The sequence below is a fragment of the Siphateles boraxobius genome, unplaced genomic scaffold, assembly GCF_051911475.1.
Source record: "Siphateles boraxobius isolate OS27281-9 unplaced genomic scaffold, OSU_SipBor_1 137, whole genome shotgun sequence".
Lineage (NCBI taxonomy): Eukaryota > Metazoa > Chordata > Actinopteri > Cypriniformes > Leuciscidae > Siphateles > Siphateles boraxobius.
The window spans coordinates 2,095,001-2,110,030 of NW_027508741.1; the positions used below are offsets into that span (position 1 = coordinate 2,095,001).

The 15,030-nt window shown below is 49.1% G+C and overlaps 1 protein-coding gene across 1 annotated transcript in view; it reads right to left on the reverse strand.

Moving 5' to 3' along the window:
- iqgap3 (IQ motif containing GTPase activating protein 3) overlaps positions 1-15,030 on the reverse strand; it is a 52,151-nt gene that overhangs the window by 3,448 nt on the left and 33,673 nt on the right. Inside the window, exons 30-35 of the mRNA XM_077229976.1 lie at positions 9,586-9,718; positions 8,602-8,704; positions 8,060-8,192; positions 7,896-7,983; positions 6,717-6,929; positions 2,874-3,034 (exon numbers count right to left, since the gene is read on the reverse strand). Of these exons, the coding sequence (XP_077086091.1) occupies positions 2,874-3,034; positions 6,717-6,929; positions 7,896-7,983; positions 8,060-8,192; positions 8,602-8,704; positions 9,586-9,718 (831 nt within the window). The remainder of the gene's footprint in view (positions 1-2,873; positions 3,035-6,716; positions 6,930-7,895; positions 7,984-8,059; positions 8,193-8,601; positions 8,705-9,585; positions 9,719-15,030) is intronic.

Here is a 15,030-nt window from a genome sequence, read left to right on the forward strand (position 1 = left end):
GTGAGGTTGTGTAGGCAGGTGTTGGTGTGTGTGTGTGTGTGTGTGTGTGTACCTGGCGGTGATGGCTGTGTAGGCAGGTGTTGATGTGTGTGTGTACCTGGCGGTGAGGTTGTGTAGGCAGGTGTTGATGTGTGTGTGTGTGTGTGTGTGTACCTGGCGGTGAGGTTGTTTAGGCAGGTGTTGATGTGTGTGTGTGTGTGTGTGTGTGTACCTGGCCGTGAGGTTGTTTAGGCAGGTGTTGATGTGTGTGTGTGTACCTGGCGGTGAGGTTGTGTATGCAGGTGTTGATGTGTGTGTGTTTGTGTACCTGGCGGTGAGGTTGTGTAGGCAGGTGTTGATGTGTGTGTGTGTGTGTACCTGGCGGTAAGGTTGTGTAGGCAGGTGTTGATGTGTGTGTGTGTGTACCTGGCGGTGAGGTTGTGTAGGCAGGTGTTGATGTGTGTGTGTGTGTGTACCTGGCGGTGAGGTTGTGTAGGCAGGTGTTGATGTGAGTGTGTGTACCTGGCGGTGAGGTTGTGTATGCAGGTGTTGATGTGTGTGTGTTTGTGTACCTGGCGGTGAGGTTGTGTAGGCAGGTGTTGATGTGTGTGTGTGTGTGTGTGTGTACCTGGCGGTGAGGTTGTGTAGGCAGGTGTTGATGTGTGTGTGTGTGTGTACCTGGCGGTGAGGTTGTGTAGGCAGGTGTTGATGTGTGTGTGTGTGTGTGTGTACCTGGCGGTGAGGTTGTTTAGGCAGGTGTTGATGTGTGTGTGTGTGTGTGTGTGTGTACCTGGCCGTGAGGTTGTTTAGGCAGGTGTTGATGTGTGTGTGTGTACCTGGCGGTGAGGTTGTGTATGCAGGTGTTGATGTGTGTGTGTTTGTGTACCTGGCGGTGAGGTTGTGTAGGCAGGTGTTGATGTGTGTGTGTGTGTGTACCTGGCGGTGAGGTTGTGTAGGCAGGTGTTGATGTGTGTGTGTGTGTACCTGGCGGTGAGGTTGTGTAGGCAGGTGTTGATGTGTGTGTGTGTGTGTACCTGGCGGTGAGGTTGTGTAGGCAGGTGTTGATGTGTGTGTGTGTGTGTGTGTGTACCTGGCGGTGAGGTTGTGTAGGCAGGTGTTGATGTGTGTGTGTGTGTGTACCTGGCGGTGAGGTTGTGTAGGCAGGTGTTGATGTGTGTGTGTGTGTGTGTGTACCTGGCGGTGAGGTTGTGTAGGCAGGTGTTGATGTGTGTGTGTGTGTGTGTGTACCTGGCAGTGAGGTTGTGTAGGCAGGTGTTGATGTGTGTGTGTGTGTGTGTGTGTGTGTGTGTGTGTGTGTGTACCTGGCGGTGAGGTTGTGTAGGCAGGTGTTGATGTGTGTGTGTGTGTGTGTGTGTGTGCGTGTACCTGGCGGTGAGGTTGTGTAGGCAGGTGTTGATGATTGTGTGTGTGTGTGTGTGTACCTGGCGGTGAGGTTGTGTAGGCAGGTGTTGATATGTGTGTGTGTGTACCTGGCGGTGAGGTTGTGTAGGCAGGTGTTGATGTGTGTGTGTGTGTGTACCTGGCGGTGAGGTTGTTTAGGCAGGTGTTGATGTGTGTGTGTACCTGGCGGTGAGGTTGTGTATGCAGGTGTTGATGTGTGTGTGTGTGTGTACCTGGCGGTGAGGTTGTGTAGGCAGGTGTTGATGTGTGTGTGTGTGTGTGTGTACCTGGCGGTGAGGTTGTGTAGGCAGGTGTTGATGTGTGTGTGTGTGTGTGTACCTGGCGGTGAGGTTGTGTAGGCAGGTGTTGATGTGTGTGTGTGTGTGTACCTGGCGGTGAGGTTGTGTAGGCAGGTGTTGATGTGTGTGTGTGTGTGTACCTGGCGGTGAGGTTGTGTAGGCAGGTGTTGATGTGTGTGTGTGTACCTGGCGGTGAGGTTGTGTAGGCAGGTGTTGATGTGTGTGTGTGTGTACCTGGCGGTGAGGTTGTGTAGGCAGGTGTTGATGTTTGTGTGTGTGTGTGTGTGTGTACCTGGCGGTGAGGTTGTGTAGGCAGGTGTTGATGTGTGTGTGTGTACCTGGCGGTGAGGTTGTGTAGGCAGGTGTTGATGTGTGTGTGTGTGTGTGTGTACCTGGCGGTGAGGTTGTGTAGGCAGGTGTTGATGTGTGTGTGTGTGTGTGTGTGTACCTGGCGGTGAGGTTGTGTAGGCAGGTGTTGATGTGTGTGTACCTGGCGGTGAGGTTGTGTAGGCAGGTGTTGATGTTTGTGTGTGTGTGTGTGTGTGTACCTGGCGGTGAGGTTGTGTAGGCAGGTGTTGATGTGTGTGTGTGTACCTGGCGGTGAGGTTGTGTAGGCAGGTGTTGATGTGTGTGTGTGTGTGTGTGTACCTGGCGGTGAGGTTGTGTAGGCAGGTGTTGATGTGTGTGTGTGTGTGTACCTGGCGGTGAGGTTGTGTAGGCAGGTGTTGATGTGTGTGTGTGTGTGTGTGTGTGTGTACCTGGCGGTGAGGTTGTGTAGGCAGGTGTTGATGTGTGTGTGTGTGTGTACCTGGCGGTGAGGTTGTGTAGGCAGGTGTTGATGTGTGTGTGTGTGTGTGTACCTGGCGGTGAGGTTGTGTAGGCAGGTGTTGATGTGTGTGTGTGTGTGTGTGTGTACCTGGCGGTGAGGTTGTGTAGGCAGGTGTTGATGTGTGTGTGTACCTGGCGGTGAGGTTGTGTAGGCAGGTGTTGATGTGTGTGTGTGTGTGTGTGTACCTGGCGGTGAGGTTGTGTAGGCAGGTGTTGATGTGTGTGTGTGTGTGTGTGTGTGTGTGTGTGTGTGTGTGTACCTGGCGGTGAGGTTGTGTAGGCAGGTGTTGATGTGTGTGTGTGTGTGTGTGTACCTGGCGGTGAGGTTCTGTAGGCAGGTGTTGATGTGTGTGTGTGTGTGTGTACCTGGCGGTGAGGTTGTGTAGGCAGGTGTTGATGTACTGGCTGTAGTAGTCGACCTGCTCTGAGTGGAAGGAGCTCTTGCACTGAAGACTGTGCAGCGTCTGTCTGAGTTTCACCAGCTCCGCCTGACGCCTCTGACGATACACACGCTGGTGACGGATGTCCTACACACACACACACAGTCAGCACCAGAGACTGTAAAAAAGATGGACGACACCCTTCACTGCCATTGGTGAAAAGTGAAGAAGATTGCGATATCAAGGTCTCACCCCTCTCTCACACACACACACACACACACACACACACACACACACACACACACACACACACACACACACACACACACACACCACTGCAGAACAACTCATGTCAGTGTGAAATAAGCCGTTATAGACATGTAGAAATTAAAGCTGAAGCTCTAATCTCCTGAAAATGCCCCAAAAGTCCATTTGTGCCTCAGTAATACTTCACTCAGAGAAGCTGTCAATCACAGCTGTCAATCATGACGTCACATTCCCATTTTTATAGCAACAAATAACTAAGACAAACTTATTTTAAAAAACGAACAATTAAACTGACATCAGGGTGATAAAAACTACCCTTGACAGAAAACATGTGTATTTGTAATTTGATTTATTTTCCATCGCGTCCCGTTAGACTTCATGGGGAGGTGGGGCTTATGAGCTGTACTTTCCCAGGGTTCGCACGCCTCGCTTACTCCGCACGCCTCGCTTACTCCGCACGCCTCGCTTACTCCGCACGCCTCGCTTACTCCGCACGCCTCGCTTACTCCGCACGCCTCGCTTACTCCGCACGCCTCGCTTACTCCGCACGCCTCGCTTACTCCGCACGCCTCGCTTACTCCGCACGCCTCGCTTACTCCGCACGCCTCGCTTACTCCGCACGCCTCGCTTACTCCGCACGCCGCGCTTACTCCGCACGCCGCGCTTACTCCGCACGCCGCGCTTACTCCGCACGCCGCGCTTACTCCGCACGCCGCGCTTACTCCGCACGCCGCGCTTACTCCGCACGCCGCGCTTACTCCGCACGCCGCGCTTACTCCGCACGCCGCGCTTACTCCACACTCCTCGCTCACTCCACACTCCTCGCTCACTCCACACTCCTCGCTCACTCCACACACCTCGCTCACTCCACACACCTCGCTCACTCCACACACCTCGCTCACTCCACACACCTCGCTCACTCCACACACCTCGCTCACTCCACACACCTCGCTCACTCCACACACCTCGCTTACTTCACACTCCTCGCTTACTTCACACTCCTCGCTCACTCCACACACCTCGCTCACTCCACACACCTCGCTCACTCCACACACCTCGCTCACTCCACACACCTCGCTCACTCCACACACCTCGCTCACTTCACACTCCTCGCTTACTTCACACTCCTCGCTTACTTCACACTCCTCGCTTACTCCACACACCTCGCTTACTTCACACACCTCGCTTACTCCACACACCTCGCTTACTCCACACACCTCGCTTACTCCACACACCTCGCTTACTCCACACACCTCGCTTACTTCACACACCTCGCTTACTTCACACACCTCGCTTACTCCACACTCCTCGCTTACTCCACACACCTCGCTTACTTGACACACCTCGCTTACTTCACACACCTCGCTTACTCCACACACCTCGCTTACTTCACACTCCTCGCTTACTCCACACACCTCGCTTACTCCACACACCTCGCTTACTTCACACTCCTCGCTTACTCCACACACCTCGCTTACTTCACACACCTCGCTTACTTCACACTCCTCGCTTACTTCACACACCTCGCTTACTTCACACACCTCGCTTACTCCACACACCTCGCTTACTCCACACACCTCGCTTACTTCACACACCTCGCTTACTTCACACACCTCGCTTACTTCACACACCTCGCTTACTTCACACACCTCGCTTACTTCACACACCTCGCTTACTCCACACACCTCGCTTACTCCACACACCTCGCTTACTTCACACTCCTCGCTTACTTCACACACCTCGCTTACTCCACACTCCTCGCTTCACACTCCTCGCTTACTCCACACACCTCGCTTACTCCACACTCCTCGCTTACTCCACACACCTCGCTTACTCCACACACCTCGCTTACTCCACACACCTCGCTTACTCCACACACCTCGCTTTCTTCACACTCCTCGCTTACTTCACACACCTCGCTTACTCCACACACCTCGCTTACTCCACACACCTCGCTTACTCCACACACCTCGCTTACTCCACACTCCTCGCTTACTCCACACTCCTCGCTTCACACTCCTCGCTTACTCCACACACCTCGCTTACTCCACACTCCTCGCTTACTCCACACACCTCGCTTACTTCACACACCTCGCTTACTTCACACACCTCGCTTACTCCACACTCCTCGCTTACTCCACACTCCTCGCTCACTCCACACACCTCGCTCACTCCACACACCTCGCTCACTCCACACACCTCGCTCACTCCACACACCTCGCTCACTCCACACACCTCGCTCACTCCACACACCTCGCTCACTCCACACACCTCGCTTACTCCACACACCTCGCTTACTCCACACACCTCGCTTACTCCACACTCCTCGCTTACTCCACACACCTCGCTTACTCCACACACCTCGCTTACTCCACACACCTCGCTTACTCCACACACCTCGCTTACTCCACACACCTCGCTTACTCCACACACCTCGCTTACTCCACACACCTCGCTTACTCCACACTCCTCGCTTCACACTCCTCGCTTACTCCACACACCTCGCTTACTTCACACTCCTCGCTTACTCCACACACCTCGCTTACTCCACACACCTCGCTTACTCCACACACCTCGCTTACTCCACACACCTCGCTTACTCCACACACCTCGCTTACTCCACACTCCTCGCTTACTCCACACTCCTCGCTTACTCCACACTCCTCGCTTACTTCACACTCCTCGCTTACTTCACACTCCTCGCTTACTCCACACTCCTCGCTTACTCCACACTCCTCGCTTACTCCACACACCTCGCTTACTCCACACTCCTCGCTTACTTCACACTCCTCGCTTACTTCACACTCCTCGCTTACTTCACACTCCTCGCTTACTTCACACTCCTCGCTTACTTCACACACCTCGCTTACTTCACACTCCTCGCTTACTTCACACTCAAGGACTGAAGGTGGGCACACACTCCGAGAGCGCGAGGTGACATCGTGTTTGCTTGTAAGAAACACTGTTACAGTTTTCATGTGTCAAACACAACTATGCAAAAAGCTTTTTTATTATTATTTTTGGCCATATGACAGAAGTCTGATATTCTATTTGTCGTATTTCTGTTTTGCCTAAAACTGAAGAATATTCTGTACATCTTAAACTGTATTCTAAAATGATCTGATATTAACTTTAGCAGGATTTCACAGAGAAGAGCTGAGGCTCGTGTAGCGCCGCATTTCTGCAATGTTTGACGGTGTGTGTGAGAAACGTTGAGTAGCAGTTTCGTGAGCGTGAACGTCATGGCAACAGACAAAACGAAGTACATCGCGCGGGAAACACTTAACGCAACGCGTAAATGCGTGGAACTAGCGTAAATCAAGCAAGCTAGTGTGCACAAGCCACGAAGTGTTGGCGGAATAACACATCATGTGGAATTTTTTCTGAAAACTTTTTGCACTAAATAAATTCAAGCACTTTCATGGACCTGTGTGTTTATTTCAAAAACTTTCAAGAGCCTTGAATTTTTTTCTTTTTCAGATTCACAAACTGTCAAGGGTTTCAAGGACCCGTGGGAACCCTGTTTTCAGCACTCGGTCAGCACACACACACACACACACACCTTGGCGATGAGCTGCAGCATGTGTGTGTGTGTGTCGGGGGGCCGCAGGGTCCCCAGGGCCTCCAGTCTCCTCAGGTTCCTCTGGATCTTCCTCTTCTTCTCCTGTAGGGTCAGGCTGCCGTCGGACACCAGCGACTGGTTCCTCTTCATCTTCTCTGGGGTTCTGATGTCTCTCTGAGCGCGCTGATGCATCATCCAGCCGTGCTGCACCTCCTGAACACACACACTCGTGTTTTATACACAGTTAATGAAGGATTCATTCAAGATCTGAAATCAGCCCTAATAACACTTACCCTCGCGGGTCAACATGACCCGAAGCCCTAGAATTATAATTCTTTTTTTTTTTAATCTAATTTTTGTGTTATTTTAAATTTGATTTACCTTTAAATTACTACATTTGATTAATAAATAAATGGTAATATAAGCACAGTCCTCACATTCTTTCAACTTAAATTCAAAATAACTCAATATGAAATTGCATAACACTGTTAATTCAGCTCTAAATATCTTAGACTGTGTCTTCGCTGATCTCTTGTGGAAAATAACAATATATCATGATATGTCATGACTCTAGATGGGCTGTTCCTCTGGGTCCTAAAGTCAGTTATTCAGTGTGCATTCAGATACTCATGTAGACATTATAAAATAATTTTTATGGTAATGTTTTAGTATTTTTAGGTTTTTCTATGTGTACTGAAGCATTCCTCACATTTCTAAAGGAGTCGGATTGAGCCGCGAGGGAAGGATTTGTTACTTTTTTAAATTTCAACCACAAAACTCCTCGAATCAATTCAATATTTTGTGTATTCGTGGTTCAAGTGCGACAAAAAGTCCTGATGAACACTCAATATATGAGTGAAAATATGTGTGTTTTTTATTATTATTATTGACATTTGATATATAAAATTGATAAGTTCTAAAAAAAATAAATGCAATCATACACACAAATTTATTATAGTTTTTTTTAATTTATTGTTTTAGAAATTATTAAAAGTGTGTATACATATACACATACACATATATATAACACATTTATTTATGTATTTATTTTTATACACACACATTGTACACAGAGTTAACTGAAAGATTTCCTCATTCCTCTGAATGGTGTAACTGCAGTTTCAGTCACTGGATCAGTAATGTTTAGTGTGTGTGTGTGTGTGTGTGTGGTCTGTTTACCTGATCTCTGGAGGCGGAGACTTGAAGCACCTCACTGAGTGTGTCACCAGGCTGCGTTCGGATCACATCGATGATCAGCTGCTTCGTGCTGAAGAACAGACAGGAAGTGACATCATCATCATCATCATCATCATGACACACATGATCCGACAGACTCCGCCCACCTCAGCAGAAGCCCCCGCGCATCAGGCCTGTCATCAGAGCTCGCGAATACGTCAAACTTGCTGGTGAGTGTCAGAGAAACCTCCATCTTAGCCAAAGACTGCTCCACATCTGTGGGGTTGAGCTGCCCCTCGCCTGCACACACACACACACACACACACACACACACACACACACACACACACACACACACACACCTACATGAGGATGTCCCTAAAGGGAGATTTTGGTCACTTCTGGATACACAATTGTCCCCAAAAATAGTTAAGTAGGTGTGTACACACACACACACACACACACACACACACACACACACACACACACACACAGATCTGGTCCTGCTCCAGGCGGTGAGCTCTGATTTCACTTGAAATAAATCAGGATCTTTAAAGAAAGAACTGGTGAGATGTCATTAGAACACAATCAGAACTGAAGGGCCCTCAGAAGCTTATTTAGGTAGGGCGCTCACTGGAGCTCTCACACACACACATTCTCACACACACACACGACAGGATCTCACTGGAAATGATTGTGCATGACGTACCGATGAGGTCCTGCAGCGACGGCACTGATCCCAGATCCTGCAGGAGCTGCTGAAGAGGGTCCGACGGATCGGGACACAGACAGTCCTGATGCTCCAGCAGCAGCTGACACACACACACACACACACACACACACACACACACACACACACACACACACACACACACACACACACACACACACACACGTCAGTAACACACCAGCTTCAGGAGGAAAGAGCACCAGCAGACTGTGTGCACAATCACATTTTATTTCCAGGATGACTAACTGCACAGAATTAAACATGATCATGTGACCAGTGTAAAAATAAAAAACTGATTCCCAAACAAATAAAAAAATCATTTGGCCGAAAATTTTACAAGAAATATATGCACTATATTATAAGTTTATTATATTTTTAATTAACCTGCTAACTTTATTATTGAATGTATATTTGAATGCATTTTATTGTTAATGTTTATATTTCATTAACAAATTAGAGTAGAAATAATTAAATCTGAAATGAGTTAAAATAAAACTGCCTTCTGCAATTAAAATGTTTATGTACTACTCAATATTTGAGTGTTGATTATCAAGAACATTTCGATCGATTCATTGATTATTACTCGATATTTTGAGTTAAATGATATTTTGAGTTTGTAATAAATAAATAATAAACGGATAATTTTAGGTTACACTTTTGTTATTTATTTTATAATTAAATTCATTTTGCAATTTTTTTAATGATTACTAATATTATATGACATAATTTTAAATAATTAATATTTATACATTATTTCAGAGAGGAGGTCCAGATTAGACTTTCAAGTCAACAGTAATATTGATTTATAAAGCCGTTTTGTTACAGAGTTCATGGCTATTTAAATACTAGACTATTACTATATAATAGTCTTTTTTTGGTACTTTTTAATCAGCTTTCTATAAAACATGTATACTGTGAAGTATATAATTATGGAGCATATTGTGATGTAATGTTGGCACTGACTCGGTGTGTGTTGATGAGTTCACTGATGGAGATGTAGATCACAGGTCTGTTGAGGATCAGCGTCTCTGAATATTCATCGATACTGAAGCGTTCCTCCGGCTCAGGCACGTCACACACCGCGCGCAGGAACTTCCTGTTACAGCAGAGAACCGAGAGATGAGACAGGAAGTGTGCATGGAACCGAGAGATGAGACAGGAAGTGTGCAGGGAACCGAGAGATGAGACAGGAAGTGTGCAGGGAACCAAGAGATGAGACAGGAAGTGTGCAGAGAACCGAGAGATGAGACAGGAAGTGTGCAGGGAACCGAGAGATGAGACAGGAAGTGTGCAGGGAACCGAAAGATGAGACAGGAAGTGTGCAGGGAACCGAGAGATGAGACAGGAAGTGTGCAGGGAACCGAGAGATGAGACAGGAAGTGTGCAGGGAACCGAGAGATGAGACAGGAAGTGTGCAGGGAACCGAGAAATGAGACAGGAAGTGTGCAGAGAACCGAGAGAGATGAGACAGGAAGTGTGCATGGAACCGAGAGATGAGACAGGAAGTGTGCAGGGAACTGAGAGAGAGGACACAGGAAGTGTGCAGGGAACCGAGAGATGAGAAAGGAAGTGTGCAGGGAACCGAGAGATGAGACAGGAAGTGTGCAGGGAACCGAGAGAGAGGACACAGGAAGTGTGCAGGGAACCGAGAGAGAGGACACAGGAAGTGTGCAGAGAACCGAGAGAGAGGACACAGGAAGTGTGCAGGGAACCGAGAGATGAGAAAGGAAGTGTGCAGGGAACTGAGAGAGAGGACACAGGAAGTGTGCAGGGAACCGAGAGATGAGAAAGGAAGTGTGCAGGGAACCGAGAGATGAGACAGGAAGTGTGCAGGGAACCGAGAGATGAGAAAGGAAGTGTGCAGGGAACCGAGAGATGAGACAGGAAGTGTGCAGGGAACCGAGAGATGAGACAGGAAGTGTGCAGGGAACCGAGAGATGAGACAGGAAGTGTGCAGGGAACTGAGAGAGAGGAGACAGGAAGTGTGCAGGGAACCGAGAGAGAGGAGACAGGAAGTGTGCAGGGAACCGAGAGATGAGACAGGAAGTGTGCAGGGAACCGAGAGATGAGACAGGAAGTGTGCAGGGAACCGAGAGATGAGACAGGAAGTGTGCAAGGAACCGAGAGAGATGAGACAGGAAGTGTGCAGGGAACCGAGAGATGAGACAGGAAGTGTGCAGGGAACCGAGAGAGATGAGACAGGAAGTGTGCAGGGAACCGAGAGAGATGAGACAGGAAGTGTGCAGGGAACCGAGAGAGTTCTGCGTGAGTGTGTGATGTACAGGTGTAGCGCGTGCACTAACCTGAAGCGCGCGTGAGTGTGTGTGATGTACTGGTTAAGTGCGTGAGTGTGTGTGTGGTGTACTGGTTAAGTGCGTGAGTGTGTGTGATGTACTGGTTAAGTGCGTGAGTGTGTGTGATGTACTGGTTAAGTGCGTGAGTGTGTGTGATGTACTGGTTAAGTGCGTGAGTGTGTGTGTGATGTACTGGTTAAGTGCGTGAGTGTGTGTGTGGTGTACTAGTTAAGTGCGTGAGTGTGTGTGTGGTGTACTGGTTAAGTGCGTGAGTGTGTGTGATGTACTGGTTAAGTGCGTGAGTGTGTGTGATGTACTGGTTAAGTGCGTGAGTGTGTGTGTGATGTACTGGTTAAGTGCGTGAGTGTGTGTGTGGTGTACTAGTTAAGTGCGTGAGTGTGTGTGTGGTGTACTGGTTAAGTGCGTGAGTGTGTGTGATGTACTGGTTAAGTGCGTGAGTGTGTGTGTGGTGTACTGGTTAAGTGCGTGAGTGTGTGTGGTGTACTGGTTAAGTGCGTGAGTGTGTGTGGTGTACTGGTTAAGTGCGTGAGTGTGTGTGATGTACTGGTTAAGTGCGTGAGTGTGTGTGTGGTGTACTGGTTAAGTGCGTGAGTGTGTGTGATGTACTGGTTAAGTGCGTGAGTGTGTGTGATGTACTGGTTAAGTGCGTGAGTGTGTGTGTGATGTACTGGTTAAGTGCGTGAGTGTGTGTGTGGTGTACTAGTTAAGTGCGTGAGTGTGTGTGTGGTGTACTGGTTAAGTGCGTGAGTGTGTGTGTGGTGTACTGGTTAAGTGCGTGAGTGTGTGTGATGTACTGGTTAAGTGCGTGAGTGTGTGTGATGTACTGGTTAAGTGCGTGAGTGTGTGTGTGATGTACTGGTTAAGTGCGTGAGTGTGTGTGTGGTGTACTAGTTAAGTGCGTGAGTGTGTGTGTGGTGTACTGGTTAAGTGCGTGAGTGTGTGTGTGGTGTACTAGTTAAGTGCGTGAGTGTGTGTGTGATGTACTGGTTAAGTGCGTGAGTGTGTGTGTGGTGTACTGGTTAAGTGCGTGAGTGTGTGTGTGTGGTACTAGTTAAGTGCGTGAGTGTGTGTGATGTACTGGTTAAGTGCGTGAGTGTGTGTGTGTGTGGTACTAGTTAAGTGCGTGAGTGTGTGTGGTGTACTGGTTAAAGCTGCAGTAGGGAGTTTCGAGAAAATGTTGACTTAGCCTGAAAACTTGAACAAGCACAACTTACAGGTCCAACCCCCTTGCTCTCTGCTGCACTACAGCCCTCCCTCCACAGCTCCTCCCTCCACAGCTCCTCCCCACAACTCCTCCCTCCACAGCTCCTCCCTCCACAGCTCCTCCCCCCACAGCTCCTCCCTCCACAGCTCCTCCCTCCACAGTTCCTCCCCCACAGCTCCTCCCTCCACAGCTCCTCCCCCCACAGCTCCTCCCTCCACAGCTCCTCCCCCCACAGCTCCTCCCTCCACAGCTCCTCCCTCCACAGTTCCTCCCCCACAGCTCCTCCCTCCACAGCTCCTCCCTCCACAGCTCCTCCCCCACAGCTCCTCCCTCCACAGCTCAACCATCCACAGCTCCTCCCTCCACAGCTCCTCCCCCACAGCTCCTCCCCCACAGCTCCTCCCTCCACAACTCCTCCCCCACAGCTCCTCCCTCCACAGCTCCTCCCTCCACAGCTCCTCCCCCACAGCTCCTCCTCCACAGCTCCTCCCCCACAGCTCCTCCCCCACAGCTCCTCCCTCCACAGCTCCTCCCCCACAGCTCCTCCCTCCACAGCTCCTCCTCCACAGCTCCTCCCCCACAGCTCCTCCCTCCACAGCTCCTCCCCCACAGCTCCTCCCTCCACAGCTCCTCCCTCACAGCGGAGCCTGCTGTGAACGTGCTGGCTAGTAAGCAGGACCACCGATGACGGCGGATTATAAACAGTTATGGAACATTCACTAATAGGGACGAAACATCTACAATATGCTTTACATTGACTATGGCCTGCCCATACTTTGACTACAAAGTTGGTCCTCAAATCATTATGTATTTTGCAATACATGTAACTTTATAAGGTTGCACTCTTTCTATAAGTTATAAATAGCTACTAAGATAACGTTAAAGGATTAGTTCACTTTAAAAAAAAACTTTTGCTGATAATTTACTCACCCCCATGTCATCCAAGATGTCCATGTCTTTCTTTCTTCAGTCGAAAAGAAATTAAGTTTTTTGATGAAAACATTCCAGGCTTTTTCTCCATATAATGGACTTCAATAGGACACAAACGTTTCGAGGACCAAATGACAGTTTCAGTGCAGCTTCAAAGGGCTTTAAACGATACCAGACGATGAATAAGGGTCTTATCTAGCGAAACGATCAGTCATTTCAAAAATAAATAAAAAACTTTAAGTTTTATAAGCACAAATGCTCGCCTTGCTCTGTTCTGTGATGCACGTTCGTGATCCTGTTCGAACTCGTTCATCCAAATGAACAAATCTTTTTTCGAGTCATTCGTTTGTTGAATGAATGAAATGACTCCGAAAAAGACTCGTTCAAAATGAAACAATATTTTTTTCGAGTCATTTCGTTCGTTGAATGAACAAAATGACTCGAAAAAAGATTTGTTCATTTGGATGAACGAGTTTGAACAGGAGAGTCACGAACGACGGTACGCGCTCGCGCTGTGCAAGAGAGGGGTGATCAGTGCGTACACGAGCGTGATTGACACTGCTAAGACATTCCTCCTGACTCTGATTGGTTGTTTCTGACCGGGAGCGGTGTATTTCTGCAAATGGCAGTAGGACCACAGGGAGGAGCCAGAGGAGCTTGATTTTTTTCACAGATTATCTGTCTCATATTCTACTGTCAGGACATAATGAGAGTTTTAACAAATATTTGTTTACAAAAGCTACCTACTGGAGCTTTAAGTGCGTGAGTGTGTGTGACATACTGGTTAAGTGCGTGAGTGTGTGTGGTGTACTGGTCGAGCGTGTGTGTGTGATGTACAGGTGTAGCGCGTGCACTCACCTGAAGCGCGCGTGAGTGTGTGTGACGTACTGGTTAAGTGCGTGAGTGTGTGTGGTGTACTGGTCGAGCGTGTGTGTGTGTGATGTACAGGTGTAGCGCGTACACTCACCTGAAGCGTGCGTGAGTGTGTGTGATGTACTGGTTAAGTGCGTGTGTGTGTGTGTGTGATGTACAGGTGTAGCGCGTACACTCACCTGAAGCGTGCATGAGTGTGTGTGATGTACTGGTTAAGTTCGTGAGTGTGTGTGACGTACTGGTTAAGTGCGTGAGTGTGTGTGGTGTACTGGTCGAGCGTGTGTGTGTGATGTACAGGTGTAGCGCGTGCACTCACCTGAAGCGCGCGTGAGTGTGTGTGATGTACTGGTTAAGTGCGTGAGTGTGTGTGGTGTACTGGTCGAGCGTGTGTGTGTGATGTACAGGTGTAGCGCGTACACTCACCTGAAGCGTGCATGAGTGTGTGTGATGTACTGGTTAAGTGCGTGAGTGTGTGTGGTGTACTGGTTAAGTGCGTGTGCGTGTGTGTGTGATGTACAGGTGTAGCGCGTACACTCACCTGAAGCGCGCGTGAGTGTGTGTGATGTACTGGTCGAGCGTGTGTGTGTGTGTGTGATGTACAGGTGTAGCGCGTACACTCACCTGAAGCGCGCGTGAGTGTGTGTGGTGTACTGGTCGAGCGTGTGTGTGTGTGTGATGTACAGGTGTAGCGCGTACACTCACCTGAAGCGCGCGTGAGTGTGTGTGATGTACTGGTTAGGTGCGTGTGTGTGTGTGTGTGTGTGTGTGTGTGATGTACAGGTGTAGCGCGTACACTCACCTGAAGCGCGCGTGAGTGTGTGTGATGTACTGGTTAAGTGCGTGTGTGTGTGTGTGTGTGTGTGTGTGTGTGATGTACAGGTGTAGCGCGTACACTCACCTGAAGCGCGCGTGAGTGTGTGTGATGTACTGGTTAAGTGCGTGTGTGTGTGTGTGTGTGTGATGTACAGGTGTAGCGCGTACACTCACCTGAAGCGTGCGTGAGTGTGTGTGATGTACTGGTTAAGTGTGTGTGTGTGTGTGTGATGTACAGGTGTAGCGCGTACACTCACCTGAAGCGCGCGTGAG